This window comes from Rhea pennata, chromosome 11 (assembly GCF_028389875.1).
Source record: "Rhea pennata isolate bPtePen1 chromosome 11, bPtePen1.pri, whole genome shotgun sequence".
Taxonomy (NCBI): domain Eukaryota; kingdom Metazoa; phylum Chordata; class Aves; order Rheiformes; family Rheidae; genus Rhea; species Rhea pennata.
In genome coordinates this window covers 1,782,373-1,803,353 of record NC_084673.1, presented here as the reverse complement: position 1 = coordinate 1,803,353, position 20,981 = coordinate 1,782,373, and the positions used below count along the sequence as shown (strand labels likewise).

The window sequence follows — 20,981 nt, the reverse complement described above, 5'->3', positions numbered from 1 at the left end:
AATTCAAACATTCAGCTGCTTTTCAGAGCCTCTTTGGTCTGGAAATGGGCTGGAAGTTTCAGGAAACCAGTCTTTCCCATGAGAGCCCTGGTACTTCCCTTCCAGCCAGGTAGGAAGTAGCTTTTCTCATGGTGCTTTGCTTTTTGTTTTTGCTTCATCTCAACAAACTAGAAAACACAAAATGTTACAGTCATGATCTTTGTGACTTCTTTGACCCTCATAGGGATCTGGGATTGGTTTGAGATGCAGCAAAACATTTTTCTTTGCTTGGTCCTTGCCTACTAGCAGGACCACAAAAATGCCAATCTGTGCTCTGCTGTAGGGTATCTGTGAAGAGGCAGTATAGAAGTAGAGGAAGTATCACACTTCTCCTCTACAGGAAATGACCAGGTTTATACCCATATTGCAATTTAGACATTTTGCAGCTGATTGCAGCCTGCTTCCCCATCTGCATGTACTTCACCTCACACCACTACCACAGTGTTAAAACACGTTCATCTTTTCCTTCACCATATATCCAGAATGAACTTTCTTTTCTCTAATATCTGATCCTTAATTCTTCATTCCCCATTTAGTTAATCTAATATGCTCCTCCCCAGCTAGAGTTCATTAATGCCTGTTTTCTGTGTGGGAGACTAGATCTCCACAAGCCAGATTTCTCCAGCCCTTCTGCCCAGTCCTTACGCCATCTACTACATGATTTGCACAACAAGCAAGGAAAGATGCCTTTTGAAACCTTTTATCCAATTATTATTATTCTTGGACCAACTACAAACTTGAAATCTCCCTCCGCTTAGCCTGTGCACTGCTAGAGTCACATCTCCCTAACTCCTCTCTAAGACAAACCCTTCCGCTGAGGAAAGAAAAGAAAAAAGAAAACAAAAAGTTAAAAGAAATCGTCAGGATACATTGCAAAGTGGAACATTAGGAACTCTGGGAACATTCTTGTCTGCTTCACCCCATCCTCTCTACCTCCTTGTATAAGAGAAGAGTGAGACAGCCAAGCTGGAGGAGAGAGGTAAGGACCCAACTGAGATGAACCCCATGTAGGATACAGAGCATTTCCCATTCCTACACCACAACTCCTCTCAGGAAAAGGACAATCCCGGGCCAGGCTGTCTGGGCCTGGGCAGGACCAGCACACTGAAAGCTCCGTGCTCTTCCACAAAAGACAGGGACTGCCTTTGAGCTGGCATTTTTTCCCCCAATTAGGAGAGGAGCAAGGATTTGGAGAGAGTTGCCCCACCTGGCAACTGGGGAATGCAGGATGCTGGGCTTTAGAGACCAAGGAGGAAAAGAAACTGGGATTAGGTTGATTTTTAAACTCTTGGCATTTAGATGGCAGGTAAGGTGGGTGCCACATGGCACATCTGTCAGGCAGCTGGGAGATCTATGGCAATCCTGGCGCGGGGGGGAGATCTCTTGTGAAGGCACCCCGCCCCGTTCTCCCTGCCCCTTTGCCGTACCTTCTTGCGCTGGCGCCCAGTGCCTCTACGAGGCCGGACACAGGGAGCTGCCGGGCTGCTTCTGACCGAACCCTTCTCAAAGCCGAGTCCCGCAGCCCTGTGCGCATTAGAGACTATTCATCACGGGGATGCCCCGCGGCGAGCAGCTCTTGGGGGTATGTGCAGGGGTGTGTGTGTGTGCGTCACCCCCAATCCCGTGCCTCCCATTGGAGGAATAGCATGTGCCCCCCTTAGTGGAAAAAGATCTGGCATTCTTCTTGGAGATCTCCTTTCCCCTTTGCATCACTCATCTCGTGATATGCTCTCATCCACGGCAGGCAGGGCCTCCAAGCTCAGCCCTCCACCGGCCGCCCCGCTGCTGCTGTGCACGCTTGAGAAGGACACCATGGTGTGGAGAAGCATTAGGACCAGGATGCACAGTCTGAGTCTGCTGTTGCTGAGGCGAGACCCTGCAGAGACTGGCAGCAGAGATGGTGGGTGGGGCTGGTGGTACTGGTGGTGGTGGTGGTGGTGGTAGAGGTGATAGTGGTTCTGCCGCTGGTGATGGAGGTGGGGGTCGTGGTGGTGGTAATGGAGTGACTCCGACGCTGTGGATTTGGGGGATGTGTTGTAGTTGCTGTCTGGTGGGTGGTCACAGGAGTCCCATTGCACTTCACAGCACTTGGCCTCCTCGTCGGGCAGCTGGTTCTCGAGCAACCCTGGCAAAACAGGCAGCGGGGAGGGGGTCAGTGGGGCACGCTGCGGAGGGGGCTGTGGGAGGGCAGCGAGCCCCAGCACCCACCCGTGACGTACCACGGGCAAGGGGGGCACAGGCCATGCGTGGGCTGTCCAAGGGGAACGTCCTGCCAGGGAACTGGGGCACCGTAACACCGAGGCACTTCCGCACGCAGGGTCCCTCTGAGGCCTGTGGCCCCCGGCCAGGCTGGCCCACCCCTGCGGCAGACGCGCACGGAGAGACCGCAGTCCTGCAGTGCTCGCAGGACGTCATTAGCTGCAGGAAAGGGTCTCCCCAGACACTGCATGTAGCAGTTAAATTCAATGTCCCGGCCATGCTTTAGTCCCATCACCTTCAGCCCCTTTAAACGCTTTCTTTAGGTTTCAGTTAGAGGTAGGGTTTTCATTTCCTGCGCTACGCTGTCAGCCTGTTGCTGTGTCTCTGTTAAAGGCTTACATTTTACCCCCAGATAGCTACATTTCAGCAGTCAGTAAAGTGCTTCATATGTTTCCACATTGTACCCTCCTCCTCTTCTCTGTGCTCTCCCCACCAAAAAGATTCCCAAATCTGCTGTAGGGCTTGCAAAGCGCTACAGGATTCAGCAGCACCAGGCCCGCAGGCACGGGCTCGGTGATGGGGCGCAAGGGGCGCAGAGGCCACACGACCGCTCCTGGGATGCCTGCCCTGCTCCCGGGACCTCCTTACCCGTACAGATGAAGCCAGGCAAACCTCCATAGATCAGCTCGTCATTGTCCGGCAACACAAATGGGCACCTGGTCTGCACCTCCAGGCAGTATTGCTTGCATGGGATCCGGTGTCGGCACTGTTGTTGTGTCACGTTGAAATACTCGGAGCACAGCCAGGCCTTGTAGACAGCCTAGAGGAAGTCACCAAGAGGGAAATGTCACCTCTGCAAATACCTGGGCAGCCAAACCACTGCAGAAGCTTCGCTTTGACCAGACGTGAGAGGGAAAGAGAGATTTCCTCTTACCTCACTTAGCTCACTTGAGAAACGTTTGTCAATACATCTGGGTTGCTTACTGTATTAATTATTAAAAGAAATCATTAAGGTGTTAGATACTGTGGAACTCATCTAACCACCTAGAACCACCACAAAAGTAAAGCAAATTAACACTATGGACTACTGTCCCCTACAGATGAGCACTGGGGCATCTCAGCAGATCACAGCATTTCTGCCAGCACTGGAGGCCCGAGAGCTTTGTCTGTTACAGGAAAAATTCACTTTATTTCCTTTTCAAGACCAATAACTGCACTTTTCCCTGAGAATGGGCAGGGGGGAACCTCCAGACGCCTAAGCAGTACTGTTTGTTGAGCGCGTATGTAACCTTCAGCACCGGCCAGACACTTACAGAGAGAAATAGGACAAAAGCCCAGGAAGCCAAGTAGGACTCTGGTCTCCACCATTGCAAGCACTCCTGCAGCAAAACAGTAACCAAGGGAAGAAATGCAGGTACATGCACTCGTGTAAGCAAGCCCAGCATTTCCTGTGACCCCACTTAGAGGATTCCCGAGCCTTTTGTGTGGGGGCAACCCTGCTCTTGGGCTAGGGTTACCTCTCAGGGTGCTGCACACCCCAAGGCAGGGTGAGCATTTCATGCTTCCTCTAGTGTACTTTGTGCTGGTCACCATCAGCTCTGAACGCTGGGTGCTGGACTTCAAAACAGACCGCGGACTAATCTTCTTTGGCAATTTCCAAAGCTCTCTGACTGCTGGAAAAGCCGCCTGTCGGAAGCATATGGGCACTGCTGGAACACAGCTAGCTGCTGTGCTGAGCTCTGGTAGTAAGAGCACACTGTTGTTACAGTCACCTCGGATTCATCCTTTTCTGCCATGGAATAAAATCCTTTTCATCTTCTGCACCAATCATCTACCTGGTTCTGGGGGGATTCCCAATTCACAGAAATCTTGCACTTTTTCCCGTGCCATTTCTTCTGGCTCAGATGAGCAGCTCTCATAAGGAATACCTCATTTTACAGGCAGATTTTGAGAGCAACATACACCAAACAGTGTGTTATGCAGCGCTCCTGTGCTCTCACAAAACAGAAAGTTACACTCACCTTTTAGCTAGTTTGCACAATTTCCAGGAAAAAAAAAACTATCTAATGACTAGCCTGCAATTAAGGACCAGAGGAGGTGGCACAAACTCTGCCCGTTAGGGCTGTCAGCTCTGCTGTTCCTCCTCTCCCCGGGGTCTCGCAGCACAGGCAGGCCTGGCCTGCCCTCCCAGAGACACCACCATGCAGGAGCAGGGCTCGCCAAGCCCCTTAATCTGCAGCAGAGCAAGGTGGCCCTTCTCACCAGGAAAAAAAAAATAAAGTAAGTTTTGAAGAGCAAACAGAGGATCATGGAGGTTATGCCTTTCTAGATAAGCCCTGGGGTGGGTTAGCACCTGGTTCGCAAATTGGGCTCTGGGGCTGCCCAGCAAAAGCCCACCGATGGCTCTGCTGAGACCGTGTCTCCGGCATTGTCCTGAGTTCCCGAGAATCACACACAGTGGAAACGGTTTGTCTTCAAGGGATCTCTTGTTTCTTGTGGTGAGCAGTCATTCCTCAGACTGCAAGAAATCCATGACAGTGATGGGAAGAAGAGCACCCTCCACAGCTCTTCCAGCTCATCTATGAATATATCTAGGCATTAGCTACAAAATTGAGGTCACATTAGTGACCACATCCAGCTTCCTTTGAAATCAACTCGAAAGAACTCCCTGTGAGTCAAAGGGAATGAATTTCCCTCCTCAGAGTGCTTGGAGTAAACCCTGTGCTTCTCCTTCCAGCTGGATTTTTATTTTTTAGAGGCTTTAAAAATATCTCTTCTTTGTTTCCCCATTTTTGCATAGATCCTTATCATCATTTGTTTGGACCATAGTAAAGTCTCAGGATTAAAGCTGGTTAAGAAATTCTTGGCAAGTTGTTTTCTTATGTCTTTTTGTTTCTTCGTGGAAAATGCCAATTCTTGAAAACCAGAATTTTCATGGAAACATGTTAATTTTGGTGAAACTTTCATCAGAAAAAATTTAATCGGGACCAGGATGCAATACATGGAGTATGCTTTTCAGAGTAGTTAATAGCCCTGTGGTCAGGACATTCGGCTGGGATGTGGGAAATTCAGCTGCAGCTCTGCTTTTTCTCTCTGGTCCATTGGATGTTAATTATTTAGGCAAAGTGGAATGGATCCAGAGAAGGGACTGACTCTGTAATCAGACTCTGAGGACAAAACGGGGAGAAAGAGCTTCGAGGTCGCATTCTGGATGAGAACCTGCCTGAGCTTATTTCCCCAGGCTGCGGTGGTGGCCCCAGGAGGAAGGGGAGATGGGGTTCAGTAGGGTGTGCTCACCTCTCAGATCCCATCACCTCGCTCCTTCCTAAATTCTTTCTCTGACTGCCATGGCCCTGGCAGTCCAAAGCTACTTCCATGTAAGAGGTACCCCTGAGGTTCCTGCTGGATATGAGCACGGCTCTAGGTAAGATAAAGTCCCTGTCCAGGCCCTTGGGCTCTTGGCAGCTTGCAGAGCCTGGGAAGTAAGGCTGCCACCACCACAGCTGCAGCTAGGGCCAGCTAGGCATGGTGAGGCCTGGCCCAGAGCCACCAGGAGAAATCAGGGACCTGATGAGCCGGCTCGGAGGGATGCTTCCTGCTCTGCTCTAGGGCGACCCTGGGGCAGCGTTTAGGACATGTTGGAGGTTTCCTAGAGGAAAGTTTACAAATAGGCTTCTACCAAGCTTCCAAATTAGCATGGGCTCCAGCAGCAATATGAGCTCCCTTGGTGTCATCCAACCTCATTGAAAGTTTATTAGCTTAGAGCCTGAGGCTGTGCTACAGGCTGTATTATCCTTTTCACTGAGCATGAGAGAGAAGCAGCAAATGGATACATGACGCAAAACTGTACAAGGTATCCCCCTACCACCAGACACAGTAGGGGCAGGAAAAGCTTGTAGGTGAAGCGACTCATTACAGCTTAACTCGTTACAGCCGAGCTCATCAAATTCAGTAGCAGAACCATAACTGCAACTATCCTCCATCCAGTCTGGGATCTGGCTGACTCCATTTGTACCCCATGGTACTGAATGCACCCAGCAAATCCACACTCCTCATGCTCCCTCCACCATCAACCACGGCAGGCTGATATCTACCCCTTTCTTCCCTGCCTTGGACAGGGAACACTTTGCAGGTGAAGCTGTGGGACCAGTCTCATAGACTTGAAGACAAGGTCTGCTCTTCTGCCCAACCTGCACTCCAGAGACTGCCACAACTTGAGCTTTAACATGCATCTTCCTTAACAGCCTCTAGTCCCTGGGAAGACAACGTGAGCAGCAAAAGGGCAGTGGGGAGACAGGAGGATCCTCCTTAAGAAGGATCACTCAGCGGGGCTGACACATCACACTTACCAAATCCGATTAGTTTTTCTCTTTAGGGAAATGAGTATCCATCATTGCTTTTCAATGGGACCTTAATAGGACATAAAGGAGGGATAGATATGTCAGTGGATAACGATGCATTACAACAGATGAGATGGAAAACCAGAAGATATAAAACATGCTTCAAACCATCTGCTGACTAGAGAGGACAGGAAGAGCTCTAAGATCTCTTTAATCCTTAACTAGATGGGATGCTCTTTACTCTGGGCCAGCCTGACGAGTCCCTACTCTTTACAACACTGCTATTTATGTACATCTCCAGGTGTGTGTGTAATCTGGAAAAAAAACAGAGACACCTCCACCCCAGAGAGCTTGCTGCTGAAGAGACATGCTCAACAATAGCCATAAAGAATGGGAAGAGTTGGGGAGGGCCATCCCAAGGATGCCATCAACTGAGATAAGTAGATATAAACATTCACGTCTAATCAGCTCCCCCTCACACTATGGTGCTTTAACATTTGATAGCAGTCTCCAGAGCTAACCTCTGGATTATGCCTGCCAGGGCAACCAGGAACACATGTGAGAAATGGATGCTATGGGAGAAACACTTGTTAGCAACCAGCTCTAGAAACAGGCTATATGAATGGTCCTCAAACAACAACAGAGCTTCCCCAAGAGTTTTCTGGGAACAAAGCGTCTTGCCCTGCTGGGAATTTCTGTATTGGATAGCTCGGGGAAGATGTATTCTCGTTCTCCCCATTAGAGGGCACATGCATCCTACTGCATCTCACTCCTCCAGAAACCTGCAGGGGCTCTGGCCTTGCTATCAAAGCAGGGGAAGAGGAAAAGGAGCAAACAGAGATGAAAGCAGACCAGGAGGGCAGAGGGAAAGCATGTGCTGCTGCACAGGTTCTGGGTTCAGAACATGCCCAAGTCACAGCAGCAGTAGGCCTGCCCTCATCAAAAAGTCCTGTGAAAATCAGTATGAAATATATTTTCCACAAAGTTTTTAGCTCTACTGGAGTTTTAAGGCATGTAGGATGGAGTTAATTTACCTAATGTTGATCTTCTAAAAATTAGGACTTCATCTAAGTTATTCAGGCTGCTTTTATAGTCAGCAGGGAGAGGGCATCCTGAGAACCTCCCAAGACAGGTACTCTGACCACCCCAGCTGTGGATGGGGCTGGAGGTGCTGCTCTCTTTCTCAGTTGACTGCAAGGGATTTTTGCCAGCTAGTTTAGATGTCTGAATTTTAAATGACTAAATTTGGATAAGATGAATTCTGCCCTAAGTTATAAAATTTTCAGGATTAAAAACTGAATGTATTAATTAAACCATAAACAACTGAGCTGGATACAGAATTTGCTGGGTAAAATTCTATGCGATATGTCAGGCCAGAAATCGGTCTAGAAGATCATAAAAGTCCTTTAGACTTAAAATATCTGTAGTGGAGAAGTTTCACAGAGATATAATAAACGAAACAGTTGTAAAACACTAGGGAAAACTCAGACCCTCTATTGTATTCTTCAGGCTTTTACAGCACCTGCTGCAAGATCTGACTGGTTTGTGCCCAGGCAGTTCCCTGTGGGCTGTTTGTTGACATTAGATGATCACTGCACAAGTTGACATGTGTCACTATTCATGTCCACTGTTTACTAAACCAGTCAGGGAGACCAGGAGCTGCCCTGAGTCCTCAGCAGACTCCTCAAATGCCTGGCTATGAGCATGCTTTGGGGAGCAGTATTAATAAAATCCTCTGCTGCCTGGATGTAGTTGCAGGCTGCTGGGCAGCCTCTGCTTTGCCAGGGTCCCTGGAAGCCTTGGTCTCACAGGGCTGTGCCTGATGGGCAAAAGCACAAGCGATTCCTCAGCGTCAGCAAGGAGCTGAGCTCACTGCTCTGTGCAAACTGCTGGCTGTGCAAGGCAGTGCCCAACCACAGAACATGCATGAAAATATTCTCGGGTCCTGAACAGTCTGCAAATTTGACAAGAACCGTGATTGTATCAAAAAAAGATAACTTGCTACTCACTTTTCGTTACTAATCATTTGGGCTTTTTCTATTCAACAAGTCTGCCAACCATGTAGCAACAAAAATGCCCTGTCCCTTAATTCCCTCTCTTGCACACACTCTTTGATGTTCCATGGTTATGAATAATAAATAGCAAATAGGTTAAGTGGATAGTTTATAAACAGCTCACAGTGTTATATTTGCTCACAGAAATTCTGCTGCGAACCATAACTGGTAGCATACACAATGGCAAAACCCAGCACCCATTCACAAACAATTCACGAAAAGGAAAAAGGTTACATTTGCGACAAACACGATCCAAAGTCAATAAATTGACTAGAACCAGTATTGGGTATTCCCCCTCCACCAGGACAAGCAGCTGCTGCAGGGCTTGGATATCGCAGGCAGAAGACGAGAACCTTATAGTGTAACCCTCTAGGAATGTGCAGAGATGCAACAAACAGCTGAATAGCAGCACAGTTCTCTGTTACGCCGTGTCCTTTGGGGTTAAATTATTCAGTGGTGCCAAAGTGACATGGAAGCGCTCACAAGAGTGGAAGAACATCCACAGCATCACTCTTCTGCAAGGCTGAAACAACCCAGATAGCACTGCCTGCAACAAGCCCTCCTCCTATCCTGCCAGCCCCAAATGACCTGCCCCAAGGGCCAGCCTGGAGGGGAGTACAGCCTGCACCCTCGCACCTGGAGACCACTGCGAGGTCCAGCCCCTCGCAAGCTCTGAGCCTGTCTGCAGCCTGACACGCCTGGGGAGAGGTGGAAGGACCACTTAGGAGACACTGACTTCATCCCTTGTGGACAGCTGCTGCCCTCAGGCTGTTTTTCCAGACCTCATCTGACTTTGCATTAAACTTCTCAATCAATGGGGAGGTTTCCTGGGGAGGTTGTTTTACCGCTGAGAACAGCGTACCTCACTGCCTACAAGTTTTCCTTGGTATTTGACCTGTATTTTCCATCCAAAAGTTCATTCCCTTCAATCATTCTATAAATCATTCCTCTCCTTTCTTTGTGTTTACACATTTCTAATATTTGCAGATGTATTATACTCCCCATTTAGTCATAACTTAGGCAAGCTCGACTGATTTACTCTCTTACATTTCCTGCAAGTCCCTCTACCAGCCCTTTAATCATTTGTGTCTTCTTTCTAAGCTCCCTGGCTTTGTCACTCTCTTGCTGGTATGAAGGCACCTATTGCCAAACACAGACCCTCAGAGGACGTGACAGTCAATCCCGGCTTGGAAGGGCAAGACAATTTCCTCTCAGCTGTAGCTAAATCAAGCAGAGCCTGTGGTCTCCCTTAATCCCTACAAAGCGCTTTGCTAGACTGCTCGTCTCTCACTGGAGCTATTGCGTGTGATGTGTGTGCCCATGTGGGATGCCCAGGAGCAGCCAGGGGCTGCCCACCGAGGACTGGACACCACCAGTGCCCGCATCGCAGGGCTTCCCTTGAGCATGGGGCACTGTGGGGACCCAACACCTTACGAAAGGCTCCTCAGGTCCCAGCTCTGCTAGAAGGAAAGGAAGAACACACTTCAAAAGCCAAGCTAATATTTGCAATGTGAATCTTCTGGAGAGGTTTTCCAGGGATATTGGAGCCAGAACCGCTGTCCCCTACAGCTCAACCCGTCTGCCTTCCCCAGCCGCAGCTGAAGCGCTTGTCTGACTAACGCAGGCTCCTGCAGGTCACCCAGGGCCAATGCCTGCTGCTGAGCTCAGCTGCGTTTCCTGTGGGAGATGTTTGCTGGCTGTGGGGCAAGCTGAAGGAGCAGCTGCAGTCCATCAGGGTTTCCAGAGAGCAGTTTCCAGAGCCCAGGTCCTATACACAGGGTTCCTACCCCACAAACACACATAACACAGTGATGAGCAACTCCTGTGTGGGCCAACTGACAGAGCACAGACAGATTTATGAGGCCTTGGCTTTTGCCTAAACTGTCACAGATCAGGCTTTTAGCTCTAGCAATCACTGATTCGGTCCCACAGGCCAAAAAAGGCAGTTGTCACAGAAGACTCAGAAGAACTTGGTAGGAACAAGCTTGCTTTCATCACGGTTTCCTGTGGAAACACAGCCTGCATAAGCAGACTCCACATGCATTCATATGCTTTCCTCCTAAAATATTTCTGCCCTGTTGGCTCACTTCAGGCAAATTTGGCAGATGGTTGGGGTCTCAGAGATAACGTCATTCTTATGAATTTAATGAAAATGGAGTGAAAGACTGCTGAGAGCTGGCAGTTTATTAAACACCAGTAAATCCCTGCAAGAGAGAGACCTCAACCACAGGAGCGGGCTGAGCAGGTGCTTTCACCTCCCTGGACACCGCAGTTGCTCACCTTGTCTCAAAGACCCACCAGTCTCATTCAGCCCCATGCTCACGTTCCCTCCCCTGCTCCTAGAAACTCCATTTAGGCACTGGGATTTCCCCGGTGCTGTTCCTTTTCCTTTCCTTGGTTGCTTATTTGCCCATAGGGAAGCACGAGGCCAACACGCAGTTGTGAGGTCCCCAGCCTGCTGAGCTATTTAATGTCGCTGGCCCACTTCGCTGCACGAGGCAGCTCCTTTGCCCCTTGCACAAGCCTATTGCACCGCGTGAACGTCCACGTCCCGCTGCCCTATTTCTTTTAGGCACTGAGCATCCTCCGTCCCGGGCAGACGCCTGGCGCTGCTCCCCGCGCAGTCCCTCCCCAGCCCGGCTGCAGTTCCTCCAGGTGATCAGCAGGTGCTCCTTGGGCCCCACGCAACGGAAACTGCCTGGGTTTCTTCACAAATACACGTAGCAAAGGCCTGCCGGCTAAACGCGGCTTGCAGCTGGCCCCACCACCCGCCTGGTACGTGCCCTGCTTTCTGGGGCTCAGATGCACATCACCTCCAAACAGAGACTCCAGTGTTTTCCTGTCAAACATCTGCACAGACCAACGTCACGGGTGAGCAAGGCACTCCCAAGCTGTTTGAAGAGTGAGTCTTATCACTCCGGTTTTTCAACAGCTTTCAATATCTTTGTGCTTATTCCATGCAACCTGCTTCCTCTTGCTATTATAAAGGACCTGTCAGAATTTAGGTCAGTAAGAAGTTTATTTTCTGCCTAAATCAACAAGGAAAGCTCACTGACTTTCCATCATTGTCCTTTAGTTTCTTTAGGAAGTACATTTGGGTATAATCCCAGGTTTCTTCCATTCTGTTTTTATTTTTGGCGGATCTCCAGCAAGGCCAAGTAGATATAATTGACCTGAACGCCCCAAAGCTCTATTTCAATGCCCTCACCCTGCATTTTTTAGTGCAGGAGACTCACTAGATGACTCTGAGAAAGCACAAGGAGTTCTGCTGCCTAGGAAAGGGGCCAACTTCCAAGATACCCAATTCACATGCGACGACGAAGACAGGCCATCTATCTGCGTTCAAGTTTACAGGTATGCTAAAACCTCACATCGTAAAGGACACTGGAAAGAAACAAAACGAATCAGATTTCCTCGCGCGCTCTAGTTAAGCTGCCGGCCTGCTCACGCTGCCAGCGGTATCTAAAACCAGCGTACGGAGGACAGGCCTTTGCACAGGGCCTCCTGGGCCAAGAGAGCTTCTTGCCGTTTGAACTTGGCGTGCTGCCTGCCTGCGACCCCAAGGACAGCATCCCCCACGGAACAGGTTTTCCAGAGTGCTCTTGAGTTGTTCTTGGTATTTTTGCACGAAATAACATATTCATTTTTAATTTGGTCATTCTCAATAGCACCGTAGTTGCTGCCAGTATTTTGTAGATAGCGGCCTCGTTTGCCGAACTACCCCGGGTAACTCGGAGAGAAGCCGGGGACAAGGAGGGAAGCACATCCTCAGAGCCCTTGCAACGCCTTCCGAAAGGACACAGCACTGGGATAAGCTGGATGTCCGCCGAGATGAGCAGCTGTAATTAACTTAACAAGCTGCCGTTTTCCCATTAAAACAGGAAGTAAAGCTTGGGAATTTCCCCTGGGAAATCCTGGTCGTGGCTAATCATCCAAGGGGGCCTGGCCCAGCTGGAACAAAACCCATCTCCTTAATTAGAGACAGGGGCTCTGGCAAGGGCTGTCACGGCAACGGGGGGCGAGCATCCGCGGGGTCCGCAGACTGCACGGGGCGGTCCGGGGCGTGCGCAGGGAGCCGGTGACGCCGGAGGGAGATAACGAGGACAGAGGGGAAAGTGGGAAACTCTCCACTACACATTAACCTAATTCCGCTCAGAAAAGGTAAAACTTGCTGCTTCCCCTCTGCTAACCCGAAGAACAAGGTGATTTCACCCCAGCTAATTGAAGAGGAGCCCTCGAGCGCCGGGAGGGAGGCCGAGGAGCCGTGCAGCGGGAGCCGGCAGCCCTGGGCCGGCCGGCCGGCCAGCGCCGGCGCCCAGGAGCACCTCCCCGCTCGGCCGCAGCAGGCCCTTCCCCAGGAGAGCGAACCCGGGAGCAGCGGAAACAAGCGATCGCACCGGGCGCAGGCGAACTGGATGCTCTGAGGTACCAAGCACGAGTCTGCAGCTTGGCAAAGCTGCCTGGGGCCGCATTTAATTGCGGTAACACGGGACTCAGCAGACTAATCTGAGACAGCGTTGGGGTCAGCTCTGGAAAACGATCCAGGAACGCGCTTGCTCAGCGGCTGGGGATTTGTCCCGGGAACTGTTTGGCTCTGCCGTCACACCTCCGCCTCCCTGCCAGGGCCGCGCGCGCGGCTGCTCGGGCTGGGGCGCTGCTCGGGGCGGCCCTCGGCCCCGGCGCGGGTCCTGCCCCGCTCACAGGCTGCGGCGCGTCTGAAGGAACCAAAACGGCTTTTTGGAGCCCGCTCGCGGCAGCAGCTGGGAGCCGAGCACAGGCGCCCGAGTCGGAGAGCGGGGCGCAGCCGGGCCGCTCCGCCGTCTCCGAGGGGGGCAACTGCCCACCGGCTCCTCTCCCGGCCGCGGCCCCTGCAAACGCGGCTGCTGTTTGCTCCAGGCCCGCGTCCCACCTCCTAGGCGAGGCTCTCGGTGTGCCGACGCTGCTGGCCGGCAGAGAGGAGCAGGGCTGGCGGCCACGTCCCCCCGCCGCGGCGAGCCGCCTCCGCTCCGGCGCCCCGGCCGCGGGAAGGCAGCGAGCCCGGGCCCCGCCGCCCGCCGCGCCGAGCACCCGCAGCGGCTGCGCCCCGCTGCCCTCGGGCCCCTCCGCGAGCTCCAGCGCCCGGGGTGCCGGGGGAGAGGAGCCCCTGCCGGCACCGGGGAGCCGAGGGAACGCTCGCCCGCCGCGGCTGCCCAGGAGGAGTCGCAAACGCGGGCTGCAACGTCCAATTACCATCGTATTCAATTACTGCCGCCTACAACTCCAGCACTAACGACACTGGGACTTTTAACAGGGCTTTTCTTTATTAGCCGTGCTATAGCCTCTTTTAACATTGTATCTGTAGCAGCTGTTTTGGGGCTAATTTCTTTGATTCCTTTTTTTTTCTTAGGTGGGGGCAACTGTATCCTGTCCGTGGTGCATTTGCCACATCCACACGCTCTTACGAAAAGCGGTGCGTGATTATTATTATTTTTGCATTTTTTTATACATATATATATATATATATATATATATATATATATATATAAAATGGTGACTCTTGCCTAGCAATGACAGTGCTGGAGCCACAGTGTCTCTGCTCCCCAACAAGGGCAGTGGAGCGGAGCGTGGCGCAGGGCAGCGGCGCCCCGTCCCACATCGCTGCCCTGTTGCACGGGAGCCAGCTGGCGGCTCCAAGGGGAGACCGGCGTCCGCAGCTCCCAGCCTTGCTGCCGAGGCCACCAGCAAGAAACCGGCGTCTGGCCGTGCCACGTGCACGCTTGCCTGGCGGGAGCGGGGCCTGCACATCGGGCTGGTGGCACCCAGGCCGTGGCACATATGCAAGCCCTGGGGACAGCCGTCCTCAGCTGGGCTTGGACATGCAACCTTGCACCAAAACCCTGCAGCGTACTACTGACCCTGGCTGCTTTCTGCAGGACGTGTCCTCCCAGGTGCCCCGACGCTGTGCACGGCACCGGCACCGCCGTGCGGCAGCATCCGGGCTCCAGGCGCGCACCTGCCGCCACCCAGCCCCTCCGCTGCAACCCCACCAGCAGATCCCAGCCTGCTGCAGTGGGCTTCTGGGACCCTGCCCCAACTCAAAACATGCTTCCCAGCTCGCAAGAAACACCATCTCAGCTTAGTTATTCAGAGCCACGCTGGGGTGGACGCGCTCTCCCTGCAAGTGAGCGTGCTCGGATGCCCGGGAGGAGACCGCTTCCACGCTGCCCGGAGAGCGGAGCACACACCGTGGAGCCCGCCTGGCTCGTGGTGGCTATCCCAGCCAGCCGGCCAGAGCCATCGCTGCCTGCGGAGCCACTCTGCCGTTAGCAAGCCAACCCTGCCCGCTGGTGACAGGAGCTCTGCAGGCCAAGACCTGCAGCACCGGGGGCAGGGGAGCCAGTAACACCTCCAGCAGTCACAGCTCCAGGTGATCCCCTTCGGACGAGCACAAAAACTTCACACGTCGCCTAACAAAAACCTTCACATGGCACTGAGCTCCCATAGCACAAAAATCCTAATTCTCCCTTCAGCATACGTGAGACTCCCATGGTGTGGTCAGTCTCCCCCACATCCTGGTCTGTCCCGTCTACTTGCCCTGTGATTTCTCCTGGCAGGGACTACCCATGCTTGGACACCGCCGAGTACGACGCGGCCCCGGTCTTGGTGGGCTGCCTCCAGGCACTGCTGTAGAACATATGTATTGAATCCAAACACAATCCCCATTGAGTCTGCTTCGTGTGGAAGCGGGCGAGAACTGGGCCCCATTGTGCTACAGGCTGTACAACAAGGGCAGAGGACAGGGTCTGTCCCGAGAAACTTGTGGTGCACGGAATCCCAAGAGCACTGCAAAGGCAAAAAGGACGAGCGCTCCCACGCAGAGCCAATGGAGCAAGAGGGACAACAGTAAATCACACCACTATTTCATGCTCTCCCTTTAAGAAGTGTTTTGGCTAGGGTTTAGAGAGGAGAAGACCAGCTCATCAGGAAGGCAAGGCCTAAGACAAGGAGCGTGAAGGTATATGTGGGAAGGGGCAGGACATCCGAAGAAGACCCAGGGAGCAGACAAGGAGGCTGGGAGAGGGAGGCTGGAACAAACAACAAGCTGTCCCCGAGCAGAGAGTAAGTGGCTCCTCCATGGTCAGACTCTATATCTGGAGGGCTTTGTCCTTCTCTGTCATTCCTGTGACACCACATGGCTGGGAGACAAGATGTCCCATTGTCCCATGAGGAGATGGAGACACTGTTCTTGCAGAGGGCAGAGACCACACGCTGGCTGGCATGGTGGTTGCTGCCAGGCTCCCAGCAGTGTCTCCAGCACAAGGTGTGTTGCATTCCCGACTGGTGGTACTGGGTCCTGGCTTCACCGCCTGACACTGCGTCTGTCCAGGAGTCCCCACCAGCTCAGCACATGGCATCTGCTGATTCTTGAGCATGCTCGAGGCATCACAACCTCAAGGGCCAGAGCGAAGGAGTAGAAGACACCCAGAGCAGCACCGCTTGGCCCGGACACACCGAACCGGAGCAGCATTCCCCTGCCAGCCCTTGGCAGGTCCCCGTGGACAGGTCCCGTCCCACTCCCGCGTGTCAGTGCCGGCTGCAGGGGAAGAGGGGACGGCTTGACGCCGAGGCCGTTGCCTGCCGGGAGGGTGCCGCAGGGAGAGCACGTTGCCGAGTCTTCCCGGGCAGGCAACGCCCGCAAGGGCGACCGCGCAGCCGCCCGCCCCAGCTCTGCCTTGGGGCCCGCGCTGCTCGCCGCGCCGCTGCTTCGCGGGCCCCGTTTCCGCGCCGCGGCCAAAGCTGAGTGCCGCCGACAGGGCGCACGGGAGAGGGAAACCCCTTGCAAAACACCTTTTTCTTTTTTCTTTTTTTTAAACCTTGCAAACGGAAAGGCCCTGGTTCCGAGTCCACCAACAAAACAGCAACATTAATAATGAATAACCAATCTGAGTATTTATATGGAAGTAAAAAAAAAAAAAAAAAAAAAGAAAGAAAGGAAAAGAACAATATCGTGGGCCGTTTAGAGGACTGCGGCCCCGGGCGCAGGGAGGCAGCGCGGGGGGCTCACCTGGGGCGAGGAGCAGCGCCGAGCGCGGACACCGGCCGAGGCGGCCGGCCTCCCCCGCGCCTGGCGTCGCCCCGATTTTATGATTTAAGACTGAAGCTGCCACAAAACCAAGGGAGGTTTCGCTTTGCCGCCCGCCAGCTCCCCGTGCTGGCTGCAGAAGCGGAGCTGAGCCGCGGACGTCCGCAGGAGTCCGCACGCAGTGCTCCTCCGCGCCGGCCGCCGGCAAGGCGCCCGTGCAGGACCGCTGGCGAACGCCGGACAGCGCGGAGCGGGCCGGGCGCCGGGAGGCGCGCCCGCGCCGGCGCCCTTCCCGCAGCGGGGCTCCGGCAGGAGCGGGCAGCGACCGCGGCAGGCCAAACGCAAACCGACGCGGCACGGAACGGAGAGGACGACCAGCCGGCGTCGCAGAAACCTTTTCGTCTGCCGCGCAGTCGTATCAGAAGCGGGAAGCTTGCGGAGGGCCTGGTGAAGCTGTAGGAGCTGGGAGATGAGTCGGGCAGCTAAGAACAGCGCCCAGAGGTCAGATGGTTTCTTTGCATTAGTTACAGCCATCAGCACCTCTTGAGAAAAACACACCGAAGAACCCGGGAACAGCCCCCGATCTGCTGCTGCTTCTCCTCAGATGAGGCCGTAGATAACCGGTGGGTTAGTTAGTTGCCTAATTATTATCAGACTAATTAGTTAAAAAGTAATTAAAGACAGTTATGAAGTTGAAGATGGAAATGATAGAGTCAGGACAGACAGAAAAATCAGGTCCCTGCAATCTATTAGAATTGCTTGAGGAATTCACTCCCATTAGATACTGCTGCAGCCAAGAGCTTAGCAGGATTCAAGAGTAGATTAAACATTTATACAGATAATGAGAACATCCTGTTACATTAGATAGGATATAAAAAAAATAAAGGCTAGACACTTCAGTGCCACAAGCCATAAATTACCCATCAGCTGACGGGGTTGGGGAGAAGTTTCTCCCGGCAGACAGGGTATCTTCCACCTCCGCGGGAGGCGGCGGGTGCCCTGCAGAGCCGCCCAGGTGCCTGCCCAGGGCAAGGGCCAGCCTTGCACGAGCGGGAGCTGCCCTTAGCAGGGGCATACAGGGTTTAGGCTGATGGGAACTGGGAATCAGCAATGTAATAACGGGTTTACACTGCACTGCACCCTGCTCCGGGTGATGCTCGCTGCTGCCCGCCGGGAGCCGGGGCAAGCAGGGTCTGGCACGTTCCCCTTCCACCACGGCCAACGGCAGAGAAACGAGTGTCCCGTCCTGGCCGCGTGGCCCCAGCACTCCTGCAAGACCCCTCACCTGGTCAGACGGACAGACAGACATGGACCCTGCGGCCCTGGCGTGTTTGGGCCTGTTACGCTTAACCGGTTTGCGGAGGCCCCTGAAACTACAGACAAATGCAGAAAATCTGATCGTTTCCCGAACACTTTGCTGGTAGCTTCTACCGGCGGACAGGACCGGACTGGCCGGGGCTTGTGTCGGCCCCGCGCGCTGCAGCCTCGCCCTCCCCCCGGCCGCACGCTGCCTGCGGAGACCCCCTCCCTCGCGGGGGCCCGCGCGCGGGGACGGCAGGCTGCGCGAGAAGGAGAGGTCGGGAAAAATCCCGGCGCCCGCTCGGTTTCCATGGCGACCAGCGGGCCGGAGAGGCTCCCGCGCCGACAGGGATGGCGGGAGAGAGGCCCTTCTCCGGGCCGCCGCGGAGCCCTCCGCCGAGGGCGGCTGCTCTCCCAGCCCCGGCTCGGGCCGACCCGACGCCCAGGGACGGCCCGTTCCGCTGCGACCCGGCCCGGGGACCGCCGCGGCCCTCCCGGCTGCCCCCGCGCGCCGCCGCGCAGGCCGGCCCCGGAGCGAGGCCGGCCGAGGACCAGGCGCCCGGAGGAGCGGCCCAGCCGGCGGCCGGGACCACGCAGGCGTTTTCAGTCCCGCCTCGCGGCTCTCCCAATCCCTCCCGAAGGCCATCCGTGGAGGAATAATTATTTGGAACAATTCTTAGGACGTTATCCTACGCGTGTAACCGGACAGGCACGAATCCCCGTTTCTGCTGGGCGAGAGGAAGGATTCAGGTTTCCATCTCCCGCTCAGCAGAGCCGCGGCGGCGGTTCGGGGCAGCGGGCCGTCCAACCCTCCGGCCGCAAGAGCGCACCGGGGGCAGCAGGACCTGGCAAGCCTCCGTTTCTCCCTAACGCACACCGCCTCCGACTACTTTCAGCTCCGTGGATTTCTCCAGCAAATCAGAGGACGCGTTAGACCAAGAGTTCCCCTGTCTGCTTAGTAACAGCCAGGAGATTTCTCTTCCAAGATCTCCTCCAGGGCCTCCAAGCCCACGTGAGCTTTCTACGTCCACACCACGCTTTGCAAGGTGTTCCAGACCTCTGCCGCCCCTCGCGTGGCAACCCTCCTGCTTCGGGGGGGTTTCAACCCAGCTGCTCGCAGTTTCATGTCACAGCCTGTAGCTAGTGCTGGAAAAGACAGTGAACAGTCACTCCCTAGACATTTTCTCTGGGCCACTCACAGTTTTGTATATCTTATCATACCCGTCTTGTCTCGTTTCCAGGCTGACCGGCTCATCGGGACCTGCCAAGATAGGTATTTACAGCGGCTAGTCTTCAGCAAGCAAGCAAACAACATTTGGCGCAAGGCTCATGCCACTGAGAACAGGCATTCCCGTAGGAAGCCAGCTGAGATATCAGAGAGGGATGCGCAGGGGACAGAAGCGCTGTCACAGGAACTGGAGAGGGGCGAAGGAGCTGACGATCCAACGAGAGCACTCGCACGGTTTCTCTGTAACACGGCACTGCCAGGCTATCCAAAGTGGGAACAGCCTATCTGTCCAAGGGGACAACGTCTCCACAGTTTGGAGCACTCAAAGCATCCTTGGAAACACTCCTGCCTTGTCCCTGGGATACAGGGGCTGAACCAAGCAGCCATCTCCTCCCACGGTAACACTGCCGCACAGAGACCTGAACTTCCAAAGCACTCTATGAACATTAATTATCTATTTTGATTACTGGTGATATATCCCAGAAGAGTGCTAGGGAGAGAGATGTCCGGCACGATGCCACGGAGGCTGACATGAGATCTAGCTTTAACGCCTTCGTTAATCACTGAGAAGAGGAGGTAAACAGCCTGTTAATGACATTTGCTGATACTGCCAAATATGGAGGTGTTGTGAACTCCAGTAGGGACAGAGAAATAATATGAAGGATCCCATTGAGGTTAAGCATATGGACAAGAAATAAATGAGATTTATCCTGGAGGAAATGCAGTTAATATGCCTGGTTAAAGTACTATGTGCCTAATCAGTATGTCCAACGTGCCTGGCACTACCGAATGGAGGTGCTTTGCCTGCATTTCAATAAGTGAGAAGTGTCCAGAAAGCCAGGCAATTCCTCATTCTCTGCTGGGTTAATCACTGCCTTTAGCTTTGGGGTCCTGGACTGCCTCCTGCTTGCTCTGAGCAGTCAGTCGGGGGGAGATGCAGGGCCCCAGGGGCTGGATTGGAAACGTGGGGGCTTGGTGTGAAGGAGGAAGCCACCACAGGAAACAACGGCGCATTTCAAGCTGCTCCTGGAGACCCAGAGCGAGAGCCCAGGTCTTTGCAGTACGAGAAGCCGCCCTATGAGAACCACCTCCTTGCAGAAGGGTTTCAGCGAGGAACCACGGAGCCATCTGCAGCCCCTGCCCGGGCTTCCCTCAGTACCAAAGGTGATGAGACACCAAGGGAAAAGCTGCAGAAATGGCTGGGAAGATGCCGACGCACACAGAAACCCCAGCTGGTGCGGGCTGTGGATGTGCCACGGCTCGCACATCCACCCCGCTTCTTGCAGCAAGTGCTCGACACCCCGGCTCCCCACGCCTCGACGCGTGCCGGCAGGTCTGCTCACGACATCCTACTTCTATTTCAGGCCTGGTTCTGCTTCCTAGTCCCAAACCACATGTGAACCTGTAAGATTTTTACTGAACTCCTGATTATTCATAACTGGTTTTGGACTTTTCCGCTAAACAAACCGTGCTGCAAGTTCTTTGCATTTGTTACGTCCTCTCTGTCCTGGGCAATTACTACTGTTTCCTACTTCTGCAACAAACTCAGTTTTACCAGGAGAATAATAAAAAACAAGTAACGCATCATGGCAAATGAATACTGCTTTTGCATAGACGGGCAGAGACTCATCTGAACATTGCTTCACAAACATTGGCGCAGAGGTAACAGTGGGAAAACTCAGAAAACTGCAAAAACACCATTCAATCGAGTGACTTGATTTCACAAGCACTTTCTCAGGTATATTTTCCACAATTCCACA

The 20,981-nt window shown here is 53.6% G+C and overlaps 1 protein-coding gene across 1 annotated transcript in view; it reads right to left on the bottom strand.

Moving 5' to 3' along the window:
- Positions 1-1,748: 1,748 nt before the first annotated feature.
- Positions 1,749-20,981, bottom strand: part of NALF2 (NALCN channel auxiliary factor 2) — a 32,557-nt gene continuing 13,324 nt past the window's right edge. Inside the window, exons 2-3 of the mRNA XM_062584903.1 lie at positions 2,887-3,058; positions 1,749-2,164 (exon numbers count right to left, since the gene is read on the bottom strand). Coding sequence (XP_062440887.1) covers positions 1,749-2,164; positions 2,887-3,058 — 588 coding nt within the window. The remainder of the gene's footprint in view (positions 2,165-2,886; positions 3,059-20,981) is intronic.